This window comes from Papilio polytes, unplaced genomic scaffold, assembly GCF_000836215.1.
Source record: "Papilio polytes unplaced genomic scaffold, Ppol_1.0 DF822622.1, whole genome shotgun sequence".
Classification (NCBI taxonomy): Eukaryota; Metazoa; Arthropoda; class Insecta; order Lepidoptera; family Papilionidae; genus Papilio; species Papilio polytes.
This window is the reverse complement of record NW_013526582.1, coordinates 191,052-213,759: the sequence shown is the minus strand read 5'-3', so window position 1 is coordinate 213,759 and position 22,708 is coordinate 191,052. Positions and strand designations below refer to the sequence as shown.

Here is a 22,708-nt window from a genome sequence, read left to right as displayed (position 1 = left end):
AATGCTGATGAAGTCGCATGGGAACAGCTAGTAGAGATTAAAAATGTATAGAGTTGACATAGTTGACACTTGACACATTTTTTTCATATAATCATCACTAACGCCATCTATTGATTAGATCCTGAAAACCACATGTCAATACAATTAATTGTATTTAAAATAATTGTTTTATGACCGATTTTTAAATTAAAGATGAAGTTTAAATTTGGTAAAATGCTTTATTACATGTCACTACAACACGAGGTGACACTAAAATTGACAACTAACATAGTACCGGTCAAAGAAAGTACCGGTGAAATTTTTTTATTCAATGACTCGTCTATTTTTTTAAATGACTTTGTTGCATACTTGCCAAGTATAGGATGTCCAGTCTGTACGATAATCATACTTCATACTTCATACTAATATTATAAATGCTAAAGTTTAGATGGATGGATGTTTGTTAGAGTTTATAGCCTAAACGACTGAACGGATCTCGATGATATTTGGCATAGATGTAGAGGATATTCTGGAAGAACACATAGGCTACTTGCTTTTGTTTTTTTTTGCGGACGGAGTCGCGGTCGTAAGCTAGTCTTTGCCATAATACTGTTTGCTCTGTTGCCTCGCGGACGCAACTAGTTCGTCTATTAAAATGGCGTTTGACGTTTCCTGTCAATTATTGCGTATTCTGATTTATTACTTTTTCAGTATTGATGGAATTAAAAAAACAAGTTATATTACTTGACCCTATCATTATCTCGGTACCAAAAGATAATTAGTTGACCTTCGAAACTGTAAATAAAAACTCTGTACCAGATAACGTTCGCAGTTTTATTGGCGAGATAAAAACGAGAGCCGTCTAGAATTCTTGCGACATATTTTTTCAAAGATTAAAATGTACAGATAAACATATTTAATCTATGGTATAGACTAGTCTATTCGAAGGTTTTTTTATATCAAGGTGGCAAACGAGCAAGCGGTCACCTGGATCCGTCAAAATGGCGACGCGACTGCCCATAGACATTCACAATAGCGGATTATTACAGCCGTAGATAATCGAATTGGATTTCGCTATTCTGTCATCGCTAAATTCTCTACACTATAATCAATACTAGAATTGTCCTCTAAATTAGTTAATAAGAAATTAATTATTTTAGTTGAGTTCGATAATTTTTTAAACCGAATATCGATAGTTCATAATTGTTCGCTGCGTGTTTCGTCACTACGATACCTGTCTATTAAGTACGTCAGCCTTCATACAAATTGAATTCGATACTTCATGCGTCATTTATCAAACTAATCTATCTTATTTAGGCAAACTATAGAAGTTGGGCACTCTAACTTTTTTCCTTTCAACTGTAGACAGATAAGAGTGTACACACGATTGGTGGAGAACCATACGGTCAGACAAAGACACTAATTTCAATGACTTGTCTGTTATTCAGATAATTAAGACCGATTTATAAATCTGACAATATAAATGGCCATTCAAATAAGCAATCATCAATGTAGTTTTATCACAATCGAGTTGTACTGAACTTTAGACTGCGATAAACGAATTTAGCTGCGAATTTACCATGCTCTATCAATATAGATTTCAAATTTCTGATAATTGTTATCGCTTTTCGATAATAGATGGCGTTGATTAACTTTACACTTTAGGAAAGCATGAAAGTTCGAATGAGATTTATCGGTGGCTCGATATCATACTACTCGTAGTATTATAAATGCGAAAGTTTAGATGGATGTTTGTTGAGTTTGTAGCCTAAACGGCTGAACGAATTTCGATGAAATTTGGTGAAGATGTAGAGGACAGCCTGGAATTACACCTAAGCTATTCATTTTGTTTTTTTTTTAATTCCACATGATGGAGTCGTGTGCGAAAGCTATTGGCTACATAAATCTAACAGATTTTTTGTCATTAACGTTACAAATAACAAGTCTCTTTTTATTCAAAATCAAAATAAAAATTTAATAAGTATTTACGGCACATTTCACGTTAATATAAGTACACTAGCTTTCGCCCGCGAATCCGTTAGAGTGGAATTAAAAAAAAAAAACAAAAGTAGCTTATGTGTTCTTCCAGATTATCCTCTACATCTATGCCAAATTTCATCGAGATCCGTTCAGCCGTTTAGGCTACAAACTAACAAACATCCATCTAAACTTTCGCATTTATAATATTAGTAAGATTATAAAATGGACATTTCTATGCGTCCCCTACCCTGACAACACTTCCCCTGCTATATAAAAGCAAGGGAATAGACTTTATTCAACTAAATAAAACTCGAACTTTGTTATTTAGATAAAAACTTACTTCATCATAAGTTATCTTAAAGGTTAACATTTTTGTATTGATCGTTTACATGAACTTTGTTCGTAACATAAAAAAAACTTACATACTTAATACATTTACTGCGGCAAATAAAATCTATACTATTATATTAAAGCGTACACACACTTCTTTGTTGCCTAAGATGTCAGCAATCACAGCATATTTTCGAATAACGCTTTTTTTATTATAAAGCTCTACACTTACATCACGCTTTAGGCTATATATTTTCACGCCATTAAACTTAGGGGTAAATATTTTAGATAAAAACACTAATGTGGGAAAGAGACCATAAGTTGCTGCCAACATCAAGGAAGCAAGATTGCCATGGTTTGTCATGTCATGTCATTTTGACATTTGCTATTGATAATTTGACAAATGTAAACAATAGAATAAAATCTTCACAATTTTAATGCGGATGAAGCCGGGAACAGCTAGTAAAATTATAATTATTTAAGTGGTGCCTAAAATGCGCCCCCAAATGTTTTTTTTCCAATGCCAGGTTTTTCTACCCAACACGGATAGATTAAATTTGCTATAACTTTGTGGAAACATAACCATACATTTTATGTAATGTATCTGACAGTGTACCATTACACAGTGGTAGTGCCCGCTTTAACATCTTAGCACGAATGGGCCGACACGCCCCCAGTAATACCACGACCACACAGAAGACAGGCGTGAAATGGAAACAATGCCGTGTTTCGTCTGATGAGTGTGGTGCCGGAGGCCTAATTTAAGTCCCTTTCTCTTTACTACCCTTTTCTTATGAGAGGATGGGAAGGGGAAGTGGATTTGACGACGGAGGAGATGCATAGGAAGAGTAAATATCATCTTTATGTGCGTCTCCTTCTCCGGATGAGGGTAGGCGACGCATCTGCAATTGCAGATGTCTATGGGTAGTCGCTTCGCCATTTTGGCGAATTCAGGAGGCCGTTTGCTCGTTTGCCATCTTATGTTATAAAAAAAATGAGATAATCGTTTCGATAGCGAGAGGCATATAGTTTTCTCCGCACCAGAAGTACCGCGTCAGGTCGATATCGACCTGTTACGCAGTTAACGTGTTAAACACACTTTGAATGTAATTACGCGTCTATTGGCGAATTTTTTATTATGTCTACACTCGACCTCGGTATTGAATTTAGTCTTATGTTAATACTAGGGTTACCATGTTGATGAGACCTATTGCGTGGTATGGACATGTTATGCGACGAGACGATAGGGACATAAACCTGAAAGTGTTAAGAATGAATGGATTGCTACAAAGGAAGAGGAAGACCGAAGAAAGTATGGATGGATTGTGTGAAAGATATGCTTAAGAAAGAAGCGGATTCAGATATGACGGCTGATAGAGATGTATGGAAGAGCACATACTGTGCCGACCCTCCATAAGGGACAAGGGCAAGTTGCAGATGACCATGTTGATGAGATTTTTCGGATATTTGCAAGAGTAATTATGAAGTATTTAAATTTTGGTGAAGAGATGAATTGAAAACAATTCATGTGATATGTTTTCCTGTGCCTTACCCTTCCCAACCTTTTTTTCTTGGAGGAGCAACTTCTTAGAAGGAGCATGGTTCGCAAGAGAAGAAAGAGAACTTACTTTCTGTAAACTAGCCTCTCAGCGCTCCCTCTCTTCTATTAAATAAACGCATAACTTGTGGATGTCGAAGGCCATTGTCGCTTCTCTATTTCGACTTATTATGTGACCGCTTACTTGCCAAATTATGATATAGAAATGTATTGTGTTGCAGAGGATATGCAAGAAAGGCTGTAAACTCAACTGTTAGAGATGTATGTAAGAGTACATACTGTACACTACGTAGGGGAAAGTATGTATTTTGTTGCAGATATGCTAGAGAAGGCAGTAAATTCAGATATTCAGACAGAGATGTATGTAAGAGTACATACTGTGCACACTACGTAGGGGAAAGTATGTATTGTGTTGCAGATATGCTAGAGAAGACAGTGAATTCAGATATTCAGCTAGAGATGTAAGAGTAACATTGTGCACACTACATAGTAAAAAGGGCAGGATATCCCAGGAATTCAAAAAACAATGTCACCCTACACTAATACATAAATTGCGTGTACCAGTACCATAGAGTTAGTCATTATAAAAATCAGAAGCGGCTTTTTTGTGTTAGCAACAAAAACATACAGGATGTGCTCACTTATATAATTGTTATTAATGAGACATCTGTATACGATAGATAGATAGACTAATAGCCGGTTTCCCAGCTACGTTTAAGCATTATTTAGTGTTTTTGGTTCGAAAACATCATGAAATGCGTTTCCGAACTATGTAACTTGAGTTTTATTCAATAAATAGGTAACGATAAAATAAAATTCAGAAACCTAGCATAAGTGTACAGTCTAAGAGCTATAAAAATAAAACAAAACACTAAATTTATAATGTAATATACGACACTTAAGTTCTACAGACACGTCTAAGACACGTCTAGTTCTAACTAAATGTTGTGGCAGACGTGCCAACTGAGTGATTTGTTAAAAGTTTTTTTTCTATCGTATCGCATATGAATAGTCATGCAGAAAAATGTTATCCCTTATCCTGTATATCATCTCCCCTACATCCACTCCCCATCCTTTCTCTTCTTTTTAAGAAAAGGGTAGGAAAGGGAAGAATATTAGCCTCTGGTCTACACTTATCAGATGCTTTGCGAAAATTTTAAAATTGAAATATTAAAATAGATAAAAATAATAAAATTAAGTTCACATAGTCTTGTTAATTTCAACGCTAAAAACTAAAAAAAAAAAAGCTTTGTTATTTTTACACATCCGTCCGATAGATGGAGTTATTTATGATTGTGTTATAAACATGTTACTAATTAAGGTATTGTGAAAATTGTCAGGAAATATTAATAATAGTGATGATTCGTTTCGTGTTTTGACGAATACTCAAACGAAATCAAATATTTAAGTCGATTTGACTTGAACACTATTTATGTGCGCTTCCGTCGATTACAGGTAAGCAACGCTTTTGTGTAAAGAATGCCGCTCTCTACTACTCTTTGACGTTACTCGTTCTTCTTTGTTTTTTCTCTAGTTATATTTTTATTATGAAAGACAAAAGTAGTGGCCAGTATCTTTTTAACCTGATATTCTTTTAAAAAAATATATATTATTAGATCTAGTGTCACAGTATTGCGCCGAAAATACTTTTATTCGTATTCCAAACGCATTCGAGTCACTAAATGTTGAAGCAGGTTAATAAAAAACAATTACAAATACAGAATATTAAAAAGATACATCAATTTTTAACAGATTAAAAATAGATGTGACACGCGAATAAATTAATTTTCATTTAATTCAATTTACTAAGATATTTGAATACAAATACGTACAACTAGCGTTCGCCCGCGATACTGTCCGCGTGGAATTAAAATTAAAATCAAATAGCCTGTGTTCTTGCCCTCTGGAATCGGACATTTCTCGCGGATGAAGCTTATCCCATGTGTACTCCACACTTTGTTTTATATCTGTGCCAAATTTCAATAACATTGCAGAATGATCGAGTAAACATTAAAAAACTAAATTAATGAATCCCACGGGAACCGTAACTATTCCCGGGATAAAAAGTAGCCTATGTGTTCTTACAGACTATGCTCTAAACCTGTGCCAAATTTCATAGAGATCCGTTCAGCCGTTTAGGCTACAAACGCTAACAAACATCCGTCCATCAAAACTTTCGCATTTATAATATTAGAAGATTAATATATGTAAACGTTTATCTATTTTTATATTATCATTTTATTTAATATCAGTAAATTAGATAACGTTAGTGTTAAGAGTGTGTACATACTTATAGACAGAAAGATTTATTTTATATGAGAAGTCGCCCGTAACGCTAAGTTTACGGGCGACTTCTCGTATAAAATAAATCAAAAAACTACCCGTTACACCATTTTGAAAGCGCGGAATTAAAAAAGTTACCTATAATATGTCTATGTCAGCTACCCTCAAGTGAAACGGTAGAAATCGGTCCAGTGTCCGGAGATTATTCGGAACAAACGCGGCTTGCGGACAGACATATAGATAGATCGCCACATAGCTAAACTAATTTCTTGTAATTTTTTATCTAATTAACAATTACCTTTAAACTAAACATTATTATTTCCTAGACCGATTTAAAAACTTCAAAATTAATAATCGGACATTGGAATAAACTACAAAAAAAAGAATATCTCTATACTAATATAAAGCGGAAATATTTTTTTTACGTATCGAAGTAACTCAAAAACTACTAAGCCGATTTTTAAAATTCTTTCGCCGTTAGAAAGGTAATTTATCTGTGTGTAATATATACTTTTTTAATATAACGCGGGCGAAGTCGCAAGCAACAGCTTAAATAAAATCGATATTACAATAAGTAGTACGTTTCAATAAATATATGTCGGTTTGAGCTAGCACATCAGAATTACTACTACTCGAAATCACATGTGGGCCATGGGTAAAGTCGGATTCCAGGAACACATTCACATTACTCCTGTCAGGATATCAATCTACCAAACTCATATCGTTCAAACAATGTTCTCGCAACGATCCCTATTTTCTGAATAATCTAAGTTCTCTCGAAAGTCGCTTGGCGGCGCTCGTGTCTAATGAATTAAATTAAAATTGATTTCTTCTTCTGATTGCGACATATACTTATATATTCCGTCTATAAAAAATTGTGTTTTTTTTATCAGTAATCGCGGCGCCGGATATTTTATCTTATTGTAACGTCATCGATATTTAAAAATTGTATAAAAATACCCAAGTCATTGAAGAGACGGGCGAATTTTGATTGACGGTGTGCAAAACGATGACGTCATAAGTCACTAAAATAAAAACTGAACCGTCTAATATTCTTTAACTATTAGAAAGAATTATATGAGTAAATGCGAAAGTTTTATAGGACGTATGTTACTATGTCCAAAATATTCTAACGGATCTCGCTTAAAAGCATGAATTTAGAACATATTGTGCGCCAACCCTAATAGATAGATATATGCTATCATAGACTTTAATTTAGCAAATTTAAAGGGCTACAATTCATCCATACATCATTTTTATGTAAGTCTTATAGCTTAGGCTACGTAAGCAAAGAAAGACAAAATGACCCTAAATTCTGTCACGCGTTTTTGAGCTAAACTATTTAACTACGTCGTAGTCTAAGACTCCAAAAATCAAACAAAAAAATGGGACCCGCCTACAAGCACTACCTTTTGGATAAAAAAAGAATTATCAAAATCGGTCCACTAGCGGCGGAGTTATGCCGTAACAAACATAAAAAAACATACAGACGAATTGAGTACCTCCTTCTTTTGGGATGTTGGTCAAAAATCGAGTAGTACGCATCATATAAGCTCATAGTAATCAAAGCGGAACTAACAGTTGTGCGATATTTTAATCAGATGCAATTAAATTTCATTCAATCTAACGTTTCAGATAGTGTTTATTTCCGTCTGCATCATTACGGATATTATCTGTCGTACATAACCTAAAAATACAATCGTCATATTCTTATCTTTGCAAAGAACGAAGGCCTAATACAGAACGATTATCAAGTTTTTGTTTTTTTAATCCGATAAACGATAAGCTAATGATAAAGTAAACATGGAGCCAGATAAAATATTTTTGCGAATTCGATGAAACATATTCCGATGTGTGGCAACATTGTCTATTTTCGCTTGTTTATGGTGTTTTCTGCTTTACGGTTTTACGACTTTTTATATCGATATGTAGGTCGGTTTTTATAACATAGTAATAACTGAGAAGGCATCTATTCCTAAAATAACGAAATAGACATTAATGACGTAAACGGACAAAGGATATACAGAAAAGAGATTTTTGTGACGGATGAGTCAATTTTAAATAGTGTTTTTCGAGTCTTAGATACACCTTTGATACAACTAATAGCAAAACTTTGCTAGTGTCGTCCCTTTCGTTCATTGTCAACGGGAAAGGGACAACATCTGTCTTTTTCTCCAAGTTATTTACTCCACAATTATAGTAGCGTGAAAATAAGTAGCCTAAAGGGTGTCGTAAGTATGAGGTTTTTAATTTAAAAAAGGGTTATTCAAAAATATGCTGTATTGATGATATCCTACATAACTAAGTAAGGTATTTACGTTCTACCTATATTTTTATCTATACTATTATAATAAAGCGTAAACACACACTTCTTTGTTGCCTAAGATGTCAGCAATCACAGCATATTTTTGAATAATTCTTTTTTTTAATAAAAAGCCCGACATTTACGTCACGCTTTAGGCTATATATTTTTAAATATTTTGGATAAAAATCCTAATGTGGGAAAGAGACCATAAGTTGCTGTAAACATCAAGGCAGCAAGGTTACCATGGTTTGTCATCGTCATGTCATTTTGACATTTGCAATTGATAATTTGACACATGTAAACAATAAAATAAAATTTTCATAATATTATGCGGATGAAGTCGCACGGGAACAGCTAGTTATTATTATATTAGTATAGATAATCATATGAGCTTACGTCATTTTTACGTAAATAAATGAATCATTGAGATTCCCATTCAATTGTTTCAGTCTATAAGTTAAATTTTTTCCTGTTCAATTACCAAGAAACTATGTCCGGTAACCGGCATTTAAGTTGGCACGTCTGCAACTAGAGTATTGTTGAAAACAACGTGCCAACTCAATTGGTGCTGTAAATAAATTTGACAAGAATCCGAGAATATGGATAAACAAGTCAATATGGAAGATTGTATGTGAAATGAAAATTTGGGTTTAGCCTGAGGACTGAGGAGGAGACGGGAGAGAATTTCCTTATAGTTTTTTTTAATGAATTCGTTAAAATAGTATTGCGATCGCTTTCTGCATCAAGTTATCATACATTTTTTAATGGACAGAGGAGGGGACATACAGGGTAAGGACACTTCACCTTTTCGTGTCCTCTCCCCTGTTGAGATATTTTATAATAAGAAAAAGATCTGTATCACATAATAAGTCGTCCGAAATTTTAATACTGTCTAGAATTGCGGCGCCAAACGTTGGTAGCCCTTACTTTTACTAAATACTAGCTTTCGCCTGCAAATCTCTCCGCGTGGATTTAAAAAATAAGTAGCCTATGTGTTCTTCCAGACTATCCTCTATATCTATGCCAAATTTCATCGAAATCCGTTCAGCAGTTTAGGCTACAAACTCTAACAAACATCCATCTAAACTTTCGCATTTATAATATTAGTACGATTACAAACTGTCGGAATTCACAATCGGTCTACAACATTCGGTAACAAAAACGGTCTTTTATAAGGACATTCACATTTCATTTGCAAAAACCATATAACAAATTATTAGATAAATTAACATAAATACAATCTTCAACAATTTACGCAATAGATAACCTTATCTTTTTATACAATTGGAGTGTTTTATCTCTCAAGGAAGTTGTTCAGTGTTTTCTTTTGTCAATAAAAGATGGCGCTGTATTTAAAGAGCTCATCAATATTTCCAGCATTACAAAATTCACCATAAAAACCGCATAACTAATGTATCTCGCCTTTAATTTAAGTAAATATCATACTTCTTACTAACATTATAAATGCGAAAGTTTAGATGGATGGATGGATGGATGGTTTGTTAGCGTATGTAGCCCAAAAGGCTGAACGTCTCTCTATGAAATTTGGTACAGGTTTAGAGCATACTCTGGAAGAACACATAAGCTACTTTTTATCCCGGGAATAGTTACGGTTCCCGTGGGATTCATTAATTTAGTTTTTTAGTGTTTACTCGATCATTCTGCAACGGTTCAACATATCTTATTGAAATTTAGCACAGATATAAAACAAAGTCTGGAGTACACATGGGATAAGCTTCATCCCCGAGAAATGTCCGGTTCCCGAGGGATACGTAACTTTTTGTAATTTATATAGTTTGTATGTTTTCTAATACCACGCGGACGAAGTCGCGGGCAACAGCTCGTAATATTTCGTAGATTTCGATGAAATTTGGTATAGACGTAGAGGATGGTCTGGAAGAACACATAGACTATTCACTTTTGTTTTTTTTTAATAAAACGCGGACGGAGTCGCGGGCGAAAGCTAGAATATTATAAACATTTTTTTATCCTAGAAAACAATAATAACGCAACTTTGCAATATTAAGAATAACTATACAGAATAGCTTTGCTCGTGACTTCGTCCACGTGAAAAATAGTAAAAATATAGCCTATGTTACTTGTGATAACATGGATGGGAAGGCATCGTGGATTTGACGGTGGAGTAGACGCAGAGGAAGAAGAAATATCCATTTTATGTGCGTCTCCTCCTTCGTTGATTTAGGGTAGGCAACGCGTCTACTTGCGGATGTCTATGGGCAGTGGTCGCTTCGCCATTTTGGAGGATTCCGGTAGCCTCTAGCTCGTTTGCCATCTTATGTTATAAAAAATACAAACCTTTCCTTCTTTTTAATATTTGTATAGATAAACTAGCTGTTCCCGTGCGACTTCATCCGCATAAAATTATGAAAATGTTATTTTATTGTTTACATGTGTCAAATTATCAATTGCAAATGTCAAAATGACATGACATGATAAACCTTGGCAATCTTGCTTCGTTGTTGTTGGCAGCAACTTATGGTCTCTTTCCCACATTAGGGTTTTTATCCAAAATATTTACCCCCTAACTTTAATGGCGTGAAAAACTATAGCCTAAAGCGTGACGTAAGTATAGGGCTTTTTATTAAAAAAAGAATTATTAAAAAATATGGTGTAATTGCTGACATCTTAGGCAACATAGAAGTGTGTGTTTACGCTTTATTATAATAGTATAGACATAGATTAACAAAAATCAACAGATCCCCTCAATTCTATGCTCCTTACAGTCCTTCTAGAGTTCCAACCCTCACAAATGTCCCCCGCGTTGTGATAGTTTGCTTATTATATAAGATAAGTGGGGAGGAAATTAAATTCTTTGCCTATACACGCCTCATTTATAAATGTTACGTTACGTCATATAGGTAGTTGTTGATATATTTCTTCATGATTGCAAAGTGCTTAATATAGAGAAGGCCATCAAAGTACAGTCAGCAAAACATTTTTGACAAAAAAAAAATTTTTTACACTTTCAGTGATGATTTTAACAACAAATTGAAAAAAAATGCAGTGATTATAATTTTAATAATAACTAGTTGTTGCTCGTGACTTTGTCCGCGCGGAAATAAAAATTGTAATTAATATAGCCTATGTTGCCCAGTTAAATGGGGCTTTTTAGTATGCAAACGTAATGTGTTATTTCCTTTTACCTTATTGTTTTGTATTATAGTACTCTCTGTATTATATACAAGATCCCTTCACTACATAAAAAGTCACTTCCCGCTGTCTGTATACGTCTTTAAAACTACGCAACGGATTTGCTTGTTGGTGCAGTTTTAAGAGTGATTCAAGAGAAAGCCTTAAATAATATACCATATACAAGCAAACTACGTATATCAAGACCAATTATCACATTCTAAAAAGATTTCAATGTTGGTACAAAAAAGAATTTAGGACACATTTTTGTACCAAATGTACAGTTAACTCCATAGATATCTTGTATATACGAGTACATATCGGTTTCAAAAATATGTATGGACTTTTCAGTATGCTTTTGACTTTGAATATTATTGATTACGTGATAATATTTTTAAAACCGAAGCCTTATAGAAGTTTTTTTTTTATAAATGATGACATCTACAATTCTTTCATACATCATTTTTATATACCTCTAACAGTTTAGGCAGCGTAAGCCGACAAAAGTTAAAATTTAGTGAATTTTTAACGCCGGCTTCCAGACACACGCTGTTTATTAATAGTTCCTAAGCATCACTAATAATAAAATATAGCCTATGTTACTCACAGATAAATTACCTTTCTGATGGTGAAAGAATTTTTAAAATCGGCCTAGTAGTTTTTGCGTGACTCAAATACAGTAGACCCTCGATAACTCAAACCTCGGTAACTTAAAAACCTCTATAACATCAAAAAAATAATATGTTCCCTTCCCATCAGAGCCCAAAACCTCTATAACATAGACCCTTGATAACTTAAAACCTCTATAACTTCAAAAAATAATATGTTCCCTTCCCATCAGAGCCCAAAACCTCTATAACATAGACCCTTGATAACTTAAAATATTTTGTGTTTCCCTTGGACTTTAACTTATCGAGGTTCTACTAGGTTTATAATATTAGTATAGAAAACTTATGTAGCTGACTGTACTTGTCACGCCTTACTTCTATCCAATTGGATGTCAATTGAAAATTTCAACAAATGGCAACACTTATTCCATGAATCGTTTACAATTGCCTTTTTTAGTTCGAAGTATTACGATTTGCGAAATTTAAAATTCAAATAGTAAAATATTCCTCTACTTTGTTTAATCACAAAAATAATAAAACAAATTAGATTTTAATATTGTTTAAAGTTTTAATAATTATACACAGATAAATTTATATATGTCTTTATCAGTTGTGATTAATTAAAAAAAGATTTCTATCTATTAAGATAAAAATAAAGGAAATCATTCAATTTTAAATAATGTTTTTAAATAGATCAGTTTGAGAAAGTAAGACCATTCGGCCAAGTTATAAATGAAATGCTAGTAAACTATACCGTAACACATATAAAAAAATAATAAATAAGAAAAGAAAGCAAAAATGACGCCAAATTTAGTCACGCGATTTTGAGCTAACCTATTTAACTACGTCGTAGTCTTTGACTCCAAAAATCAAACAAAATGGGACCCACCTGTAAGCATTACCTTTCGGATAAAAAATAATTATCAAAATCAGTCCACTAGCGGCGGAGTTATGCCGTAACGCATATAAAAAAAATGGTTTTTTTATTTATTTTTTTACAGACGAATTGAGTACCTCCTTTTATTTGGGAAGTCGGTCAAAAAGACGGAAGTATTACCTAATATTATTTTGCAAGAGACTTTCACTTTTTAAACAGGAAAATATATCTAAAATATTATAATTACATAATACTTACTTTTAAAAAAAATCCAATCAATAAAAACTTCGAACACAAACCAAATTCACCAAAGATAAAAGTTATTGCGTTACAGAATATAAAAAATGTAAACAAACACGCTGTCAGATTGAAAAGGCGGCAAAATAACGTCACAGGTTAGGAAATGATAACGTTTGTAAATCGGACGGGTTATAACGAAGCAGTTGTATTACACGCACGAAGAACACAAGCCAACTGAGCAATGACGCGCAGTTTATGGCGGACAAAATATTATTAGCATTTGATAATAAAAGATAACAAGTTTAAGCTACCAGTGTATGGAAAACTCGATATCTTTGCGATTTATAAATGAATTTAAGATTCCATGTTGAATATTTTAAAGTGTTAATACGTTTTGTGTGTGTGTGTGTGAATAGAGTTGTCTCATTGGGAATTGTAACTGTTTATTTTAATCTATATTATAAAAAGGAAAGATTTGTATAGAAATTACTAGGCCGATTTTAAGAATTCTTTCACCATCAGAAAGGTAACATAGACTATATTTTATTATTAGTAATATTTAGGAACTATTAATAAACAGCGTGTTTCTGGACGCCGGCGTTAAAAATTCACTAAACTTTAACTTTTCTCGGCTTACGCTAAACCTTTAGAGGTATATAAAAATGATGTAGGAAAGAATTGTAGATCTCAAAAAGTTCTACAGAAAAGTCAGATAGCATATATCTGGTTAATGGTTTTTTACAATAACCACTTTTTTGTTTACAAACTGAATTGAAATTTAAAATTTCACGCGGTCGATGTTGCGGGCAAAAGTTAGTACTATATAAAGAGGTAATATTTGTTTACTTTTGTATGTATTGGAATAACTCAAAAATAACTACGGGGCCGATTTTAAAAATTCTTTCACCCTTAGAAAGATTTATCTGTGAATAACATAGGCTATATTTATTTCACGCGGGCGAAGACGCGAGCAACAGCTAGTAGTAAATAAACTGTTGTTATTTACTCTCATTAATTGTTATGGTCATTATTAATTTGAGAAAACAGTGTTTTTTTTTTTAATTCATAAGTTATAACTCTAAATCTGATGATTCCAACTTCTATAAAAATAAATATCGAAAATCGATAAGATTCATGACTGATTTTACACAACCCATCCCTACTAAATTTGAAATTAAATGTCAAACTAATCTAAATTATTTAGACACACTATAATAGAATGAGTCTGACAACCCTAACCGCACTATTTGTATTTGAAAGGAGCTGTCATTTTTTAAACAAATGTTTACATAGGTTATGTTTGTATTTCGAATTTTTAGAATTAGCCAATTTTTTAGAAATATTGAAAATCGTTAAGATAAAAGGCGGGAAATAGATAGAAAAATAGTTACACATATTGAGTTTCCACTTACGAAACACCCGTGTGTTTTAAAATGAGGTTTTTTTTATATATATAATAAGGTGGCAAACGAGCAAGCGGCCATTTCAATCCGCCAAAATGGCGAAGCGACCGCTGCCCATAGACATCCGCAATTGCAGATGCGTCGCCTACCCTTATCCGACGGAGGAGAGGAGACGCACATAAAGAGGATATTTTCCCTTCCTATGCATCTCCTCCACCGTCAATTCCACTTCCCCTTCCCATCCTCTCCTTATGAGAAAAGGGTGGTAAAGAGAAAGGGACTTAAATTAGGCCTCTGCCACCACACTCATCATACGAAACACGGAATTGCTTCCATTTCACGCTTGTCTTTCGTGTGGTCGTGGTATTACTGGGCGCGTGCCGGCCCTGCAGTGCTAAGATGTTAAAGCGGGCTCTACCACTGTTATTTGAGACTAACACGAAAGTTTATAAGAAATTTTTAGTAACGTCATCGATAGTTTTTTTGAGATATGTACTTAGGCCCAATAGAGGCGCTGCACGATGCACTCATCAATTTTCGTGCTAGGCACTATTCGTCTTGCAAAAAAAAGTTGAAAGCAATTTTACCATGACCTTTTGACCAGAAATGCGACCTAGAGTCGATCGGCTGGCAGTCGAGGACGCAGGACAGACGACGCTGGCGCTCTCTCGTGTCGGAGGACAAGACCTACTTTGGGTCGCTGCGCCAACGCAGGAAGTAAGGGTCTGCATAAGAAGTATGCTGTCATAGTACAAATGTCCTGTCTATAATTTTTCCTGGTATTCTTCGATCTCCGAATGGCCGGAAATCGTTAGTACGTAAAACCACGCTATTCTTAGCACAAGATATTTTATAGTTAGTCAAGAATTAACATTTCGCTAATTCTTGAAAAAAGCGTCATCTATTATCTTTTGTGGTAAGATTTATTAAATTGTAAAATGTAACTAATTTAGTCACTCTGTAAGTATTTTTAAGAAAAAAAATTTTTAACGTATTCCTAATCAGTTTTTAAATTTATAAATCGAAGATAGAAAACCTTTATCGAAATTATACTCCCTACTCGACAACAGATGGCGTTAAAATAATTTCATTAATTCTGCTACGCGATGTAGAGATTCTCTTTCAATATAGTTGGACTTAAAATGAACTAAATAATTTTTGTCATCATCTGTCTATATCTAAATATAGACTCATTTTTGGAAGGCTGTAAGGGAATAAGGGAATTTTGAATTAAACAAGTCAAAATATCTACATGTTCGGAAATAAAGTCTGGGTCGGGCACCTCAAACTAAATTATCATATAACGTGTGCGATTGTCGATTGTTTGGCAGGTTCAACTCAACTGTTTTGTTGCTAAAAGATTATTGTGCGACTACGAATCGTATAATCTCATAGGAATCAAAGCATGACTAATAAATTGTGCGATAGCAACGGCGGATCCAGGGGGGAGGTTCATGGGTCATGACCCCCCCTGAGCTGGTGTAATATGTTAATTTATTTTGTCAAGCTCTTGACTTGACCATGACTATGTGACCCCCCACCCCTGGCGCCACAGCTAGATCTGCCCTTGTGCGATAGTTTAAAGGTGTGCTCGCATAGTAGGTACTTTTTTAATTATCAAACATTAAATTACACGAGCAATTAATAAATAATTAACGTCCATAGCGTACGAATTTTATTACAGTTTAAACGAAAGGGTTTTTATAATTAAGTTCTTTTAAACAACAATGAAGTATGTCGTATTGTTCCTACTATCATGTAAGTATATTTTTGTTTGTGTACGCACGAGTATTTCCGAGAGCGTTTTTGTTAACAAATTATTTGATTTGTTAGTGTAGCTAATGTCCGGTAGAGGCGCTGCATACGTTTATTATGTACAAATATTCGTTCACACGATTACAATGCTTTCTGACGTATCCAAATTAGTTCAATTGAACTACTATACTATTGACATGTAATCTTTAATGAAAATTAAAGAAATTATAATTTTTTAGGCATTTTACGATTTGCAAATCAATATCAGCTATCCGCTGTACAACAGAGTATCATGAACGATCTCTCGTTTGGTTTAAAGATGACAGTATTAAAAGATCTACCAACAGACGCGCACAAACGACGCGTTGGTCTCGAATATTTGCGAAGCAAAATGGAGGACGGCCTCGGTCGTTCCGCGCCCGCTTCGTACGCCGAAAACGAAATCAAACTGAAACTATTTCGAATGATGCACGAATCGATCAGCGATAGTGAGTCTAAAATAAAACGCGCTGATATGATAAGAAAAACATATGAAAATAATACATCTTTCGAAATAGGTTTCATTGTAGCTGACACGACTGATAAATACACAACTATGGTTGATATTGGAGGTATGTTGGGAAGATTATTCGACGATTGGAGACCAATTGAACATATTAACGCATACGAACATATCGCTAACAAAGGTATAGAAATAAATCAATTAATAGAATTGGTAAAAACGGTTATTAAGAAAAATAGAACCGCTATTGGGTATAGACGGTTTTTGAATCTTAATTTATAAGAGTGTTTCCACTATAGTGTGTCTAAATAAATTAGATTAGTTTGACAATTCATTTCAAATTTAGTAGGGATGGGTTGTGTAGAATCAGTCAGGAATCTTATCGATTTTCGATTTTTATTCTTATAGAAGTTGGAATCGATAGATTCAAAGTTATAACTTGTGAATTAAAAAAACACTGTTTTCTCAAATTAATAATGACCACAACAAATAATGAGAGTAAATTAATGTTTATTACTACAGCTGTACGTAATTGAATTTGATTTTGCTATTATTTCCGTCAGCGTTAAATTCTCTACACTATAATCAATACTAGAATTGTCCTCTAAATTAGTTAATAAGAAAATAATAATTTTAGTTGAGTTCGATAAATATTTAAACTTATTTAGACAAACTAAGTGGCTGACATGTTAAATAATTTCAGACGTGTCAGTAAATAAAAAGAAAACTAAAATACAGTTGATTTATTAAATCTAAGATTCTTTTAATTTTAATGTAGTTATATAAATGTGGGTTTTTTTAACGTTGCTATACGAGGTCTAAATCACCTGGGTAACACGAATGGATAAGATACGAAATGAGTATATTAGAGGAAGTGAGAATAGCCCCAGTGGCCAGAAGGTAAGGAGTAAAAGGTTAGCATGGGGTATGTTACAAGGAGAAGGTTAGTTCAAAGATAAAAAAATGTGTTCTGTGTAAGATAATCTTTTGTTTGGTTTTAATGAGAAACATTAAATTGTAAATGTCTCGTCTACAATAAAATTTAATTAAAACTATCGATATTGTTATTTCACATCCCTACATTATGCTCGAAATATTTTATTCAGTGCGGCAACGGGTACATAAAACCTTGTAATTCATTATTGCTTCATAATCAAAACTAAACAGGCTGTTTACTTACGCTTTCAGCTTCTTTTTAATCATTATTTATGATATTCAAGGCAAAAAACGAAATAATTGTATAAGAAGCCAGTAATAAGATTTTAGTTTCTACATCTATACAGGGTTTTTAGCTTGGTACCGCAATAATGATAGTTTTATCTCTTGGTGTGTTACTTCTGTTACCGCAGAAACTGAAAGAATATAGAAATCTCTGCCCCTTTAAACGTTTTAAATAAATCAAATCTATACTAACTATATAAAGAGGGATTATTCCCAACAGTTACCCCGCCCTGTCCCCACGTGAGAACAAAAAGTTTCACCCGTCCCACCTTTTAGTACCACTATCAGCAATAAGGTGGCAGATGGAACCGTTATGAAATAAAATAAGTTCCAACCGTCCTCGTTCCTATGCATCTCCTTTATCGTCAAATAAACATTTCCTTCCCATCCTTTCCTCTTAAGAAAAGGGTGGAAAGGGAAAGGGACTAAAATTAGGCCTCCGGCATCACACTCATCAGACAAAACGCGGAATTACTTCCACTTCAAGCCTGTTTTCGGTGTGGTCGTGGTATTGCACCGGGCGAGCCGTCCAATTCGTGCGAAGATGTCAAAGCGGGCTCTACCACTGTTTCTATGTCAGTCGGGTAAAAATAAAACAACAATTCAAAACAAGTTATTTATTAACAAAAAAAATCACTCTCCAGGCCACACGATACTCTCTATCCAATCTAAATAACTTGAAACACGAGTGTAAACAGCTGGTTGTCCACTTTTAGCGCATTTACCTCCAAATGACGTCACACCAACCACATAGTAAATGCACTGATTGTCGCTGGATACCACTTGTAAGGGAGAACCAGAATCACCCTGAAAAAGATTTTAAAATAAAGGTAATGCCAGTAGAGGTGAGTTAAAATGGCGGGTGTACCATTGCATTATACTACTTACTAAAAAATGTACCTTAAATGTACTGTTTAGTACCAAAAAAAAGTATCTACATATTGTACACCTTAAACTTAATTTCGTTCTAGAGAAGGTACTTTTTATTTGAGCAAGGTACAAAATAGTACATTTTAGGAACGTTTTTTTTGTTAAATTTAATTCACAATCGTAAACCCGCCATTTTGACTCTCTACCAGTAGAGGTCAAAGGTCGCGACAAGGTCGTAACTAAAAATTATGTATTTTTATATATTTATATTGAAATAACTCAAAAACTACTGGGCCGAAAACTATTTGCGTGAAAATAAAAAATATAGCCTATGTTGCTCACTGGTAACGTAGCTTTTTAATGATGAGAAAATTTTTGAAATCGTCCCAGTTTTGTGTCATTCCAATACATACAAAAACACAAATCTTTCCTCTTTCATAATATTTGTATAGATATAGTCTATCTATTGTTCGCGACTCAGTTTGCGAGAAATTAAAAATCAAACTTAATTATTGGGATCATTCCCAACCGTCACACCGCACAGCCCCATGTAGGAACAGATGATGAAAAAATCATCCGTCCCACCTTTTAGTCGCACTATCACCAAAAGGTGACAGGAACCGTTATGAAATAAGTTCCAACCGTCCCCGTGCCAATAGGCGGGACGGATGAAACTTTTTATTCTCATCTGTCCCCACGTGGGAACAGATGAGAATGAAAAGTTTCGTCTGTCCCACTTTTTAGTCCCATTATCACCAATAAGATGATAGAAACCGTTATGAAATAAAAATAAGTCCCAACCATCCATCAAAAGGTGGGACGGATGAATCTTTTTATTCTCATCTGTTCCCACGTGGGGACAGAGCGGGGTGACGGGATAATCCTATTATTGTATGTCCGACAAACATTCATTTGTTTAGATTATCGAATTATTAGTATGATTATAGATGTTTTAATAAACTTTTACCTGACAAGTATCCTTCCCTCCTCTCATTTCTCCGGCGCACATTTGCGAGTCTACAAACCCATCCCAGTAACGATTCGGTTTTAACAGCGGTTTGCAATATCTATTAGTTAACAGAGAAAGGGACACTTTCTGTAACTCGTTCGATGTCTGTTGTGTGTCTGGAAGAAAGGATTATTCACATCTGGTTGAGATTTAGTGACTGGTTTCACATTTAAATTGCAAATAAACTTGCATCAGTGACGGTAGAACCTGCATCAGCATCTTCGCAATGTAGGGCTCCCATCAATACGCGACCACACAGAAGACAGGCGTGAAGTGGAAGCAATTTCGCATACACTCTGAGTATACCGGAGGTATAATTTTAGTCTCATCATTTCCACCCGTTTCTAAAGAGTAAGGGATGGGAAGGAAAAATGGATTTGACGGAGGAGACGCATAGGAAAGGATAATATCCTCTTTATGTGCGTATCTGTGGATTAAGGGTAGGCAACGCCTCTGCATTTGCGAAGAATCGCACGGGGCAACTTTCCAACTGTACTGGCCTTGTTAACCAATAAAACGGCGTAGTGTTAAAGACGAGAGGATAAAATAAACTATAGAAAGTGTTAATGAATGTGGATGACTTCAAAGACAGAAGAAAGTATGGATTGTATGAGAGAGGATAAGGGAGTGATTTCAGATATGGCTGATAGAGAAGTATGGAAGCACACACCTACCCTCAGTAGTGACAAGAGCAAGGCATGATCCGTTAATCATAAGAAAGGGGATAATTTACAAGATAATCGTAAGACCTGACATGATGTATGGATCTGAATTGATCAGTAAAGGGGATGGATGAAAGAATACATGTGGCAGAAATGAGAATGTTAATGAAGTTTAAGAGTAGCCCCAGTGGTAGAGAAGGTAAGGAGTAAAAGGTTAGCATGGGGGCATGTTATGAGGGATGAATCGCCTGTTACAAGAAGAACATTAGTTAAGAGTACACCGGGGAAGTGGACATAGAAAGAGGTGTATTGTGTGAAAGGTGATATCAAGAAGGGAGTGACTAAGATGACTAATGCGAAGACCCTACAGGAATAGAATAATATTGTAAGTGGATACTTTACCTGGATCAATAACTCCCCAACCTGTTGCTATCCCTTTCTGGTATGAGCCAAAGTCAGGTTTAGGCCAGAGACAGGCTGGCCGCACATTGTTGTTGAATTTAACAGCTTCTTCTAATTCTAGCAGCGCGATGTCGTTATATCTTTGAGGTGGTTTGTAGTCGGGATGTTTGTGTATTTGTTTTATACGAACCTGGTTTTATTTATTAATTTATAGTACACATAAAGACATTTGACAGAGCGTCGGTGGCTCAGTGGTTTAAGCACTTGACTTGTAATCTACAGGTCTTGGGTTCGAATCCCGCTGTACCAATGTGATTTTCGATTTTTCGAATTTTCATATGTATATAATTTACCCGACGTTCTTACGGTGAAGGAAAACATCGTGATGCCTGCACATATCGGAGAAGAAATTCAAAGATATGTGTGAAGTCAACCAACCCGCACTGGGCCAGCGTGGTTGACTATGGCCTAGTCACCCTAACTTAGGGTCCCCACCGAGCCCCTCGGTGGGGATTTATAGTGAGCTGGTGATGATAAAGACATTTAAATAATATAGATGAAGCATAGAGCATTGTTTCATAGGTACTATATCAATTGTCAACTTTAGTATTGTGTCCTTGTCTATACATACATATTGTATAATCTATCATAATAAAACGTAAACACACAGTTTGTTGCCTAAGATGTCAGCAATTACAGCATATTTTTGAAAAAACTTAGGGGGTAAATATTTTGATAAAAACCCTAATGTGGGAAAGAGACAACAACAAGAGCCATAGTAAGGTAATTGGTATTTTTTTGCAATTGAAAATTTGATAAATGTAAACAATAAAATAAAATTTTCATAATTTCATGCGGACGAAGTCGCACGGGAACAGCTAGTATTTGTATAAAATAACTTACGTCAACAGGATTAGCGCCATCTTTGACTTTAGGATCTAAATTCTGTTCCCCAAGTCTTACGATTGTCGGTTCCCCGAACCTGGGTCGTTTGATGCAATGTCCCGCTGTCATCACAAACTTCCTACTGATGAGGCTGCCTCCACAACTGAATGAAGTACTGCCTCCGAACTCCCAGCCTACAGCCGCCTAAAAACCACAAACAGTCACGACCGCGGGATAACACTTTTGTTTTTAGAAATAAGCTATTAGGTATTGAGTTCCTGTCCCCACTGAGCTCTCCACGGGGCTCGGAGCCTACCTTCTTTTATAATATAAGATGGCTAACGAGCGAGCGGCCTGAATCCACCGAAATGTAAAGCGACCGCTGCACAAACATCCGAAATTGCAGATGGGTTGCCTATCCTTAATTGACGGAGGAGGAGACGCACATAAAGAGGATTTCCCCTTTCTATCCGTCTCCTCCACCGTTATATCCACTTTTCCTTCCCATCCTTTCCTCTTAAAAAAAGGGTGGAAAGGGTAAGAGACTAAAATTAGGCCTCCGGCACCACACTCATCAGACGAAACGCGGAATTACGTGATTTCGCCACCTCGATTACATCTCGCAGTTTACAACCGACATTAGGCACATTTCTGGAAAGGACAACGTTGTTGCCGATCCTTTGTCCCGC

At 35.0% G+C, this 22,708-nt stretch overlaps 3 protein-coding genes across 3 annotated transcripts in view; 1 reads left to right on the top strand and 2 right to left on the bottom strand.

Annotated features, from left to right (window-relative positions):
• LOC106105947 (segmentation protein cap'n'collar-like) overlaps positions 1-13,539 on the bottom strand; it is a 115,932-nt gene extending 102,393 nt beyond the window's left edge. Inside the window, exon 1 of the mRNA XM_013286452.1 lies at positions 13,329-13,539. The gene's annotated coding sequence lies outside the window, so the exon portion shown is untranslated. The remainder of the gene's footprint in view (positions 1-13,328) is intronic.
• Positions 13,540-15,319: 1,780 nt separating this feature from the next.
• On the top strand, positions 15,320-17,333 carry LOC106105844. Its single transcript, XM_013286300.1, has 2 exons — positions 15,320-15,430; positions 16,737-17,333. The coding sequence occupies exons 1-2, from the start codon at positions 15,320-15,322 to the stop codon at positions 17,250-17,252; spliced, it is 627 nt and encodes a 208-aa protein (XP_013141754.1). The 3' UTR covers positions 17,253-17,333.
• Positions 17,334-18,793: 1,460 nt separating this feature from the next.
• LOC106105977 (trypsin-1-like) overlaps positions 18,794-22,708 on the bottom strand; it is a 14,645-nt gene continuing 10,730 nt past the window's right edge. Inside the window, exons 7-10 of the mRNA XM_013286495.1 lie at positions 22,038-22,223; positions 21,135-21,324; positions 20,029-20,186; positions 18,794-18,998 (exon numbers count right to left, since the gene is read on the bottom strand). Coding sequence (XP_013141949.1) covers positions 18,825-18,998; positions 20,029-20,186; positions 21,135-21,324; positions 22,038-22,223 — 708 coding nt within the window. The 3' untranslated portion in view covers positions 18,794-18,824. The remainder of the gene's footprint in view (positions 18,999-20,028; positions 20,187-21,134; positions 21,325-22,037; positions 22,224-22,708) is intronic.

Bases quoted from the DNA above. Each gene is read 5' to 3' on its own strand.
- LOC106105844 (XM_013286300.1), top strand. From the start codon at position 15,320: ATGCGACCTAGAGTCGATCGGCTGGCAGTCGAGGACGCAGGACAGACG. The intron at 15,431-16,736 runs GTAAGGGTCTGC...AATCAATATCAG, and splicing joins TCGCTGCGCCAACGCAGGAA to CTATCCGCTGTACAACAGAG.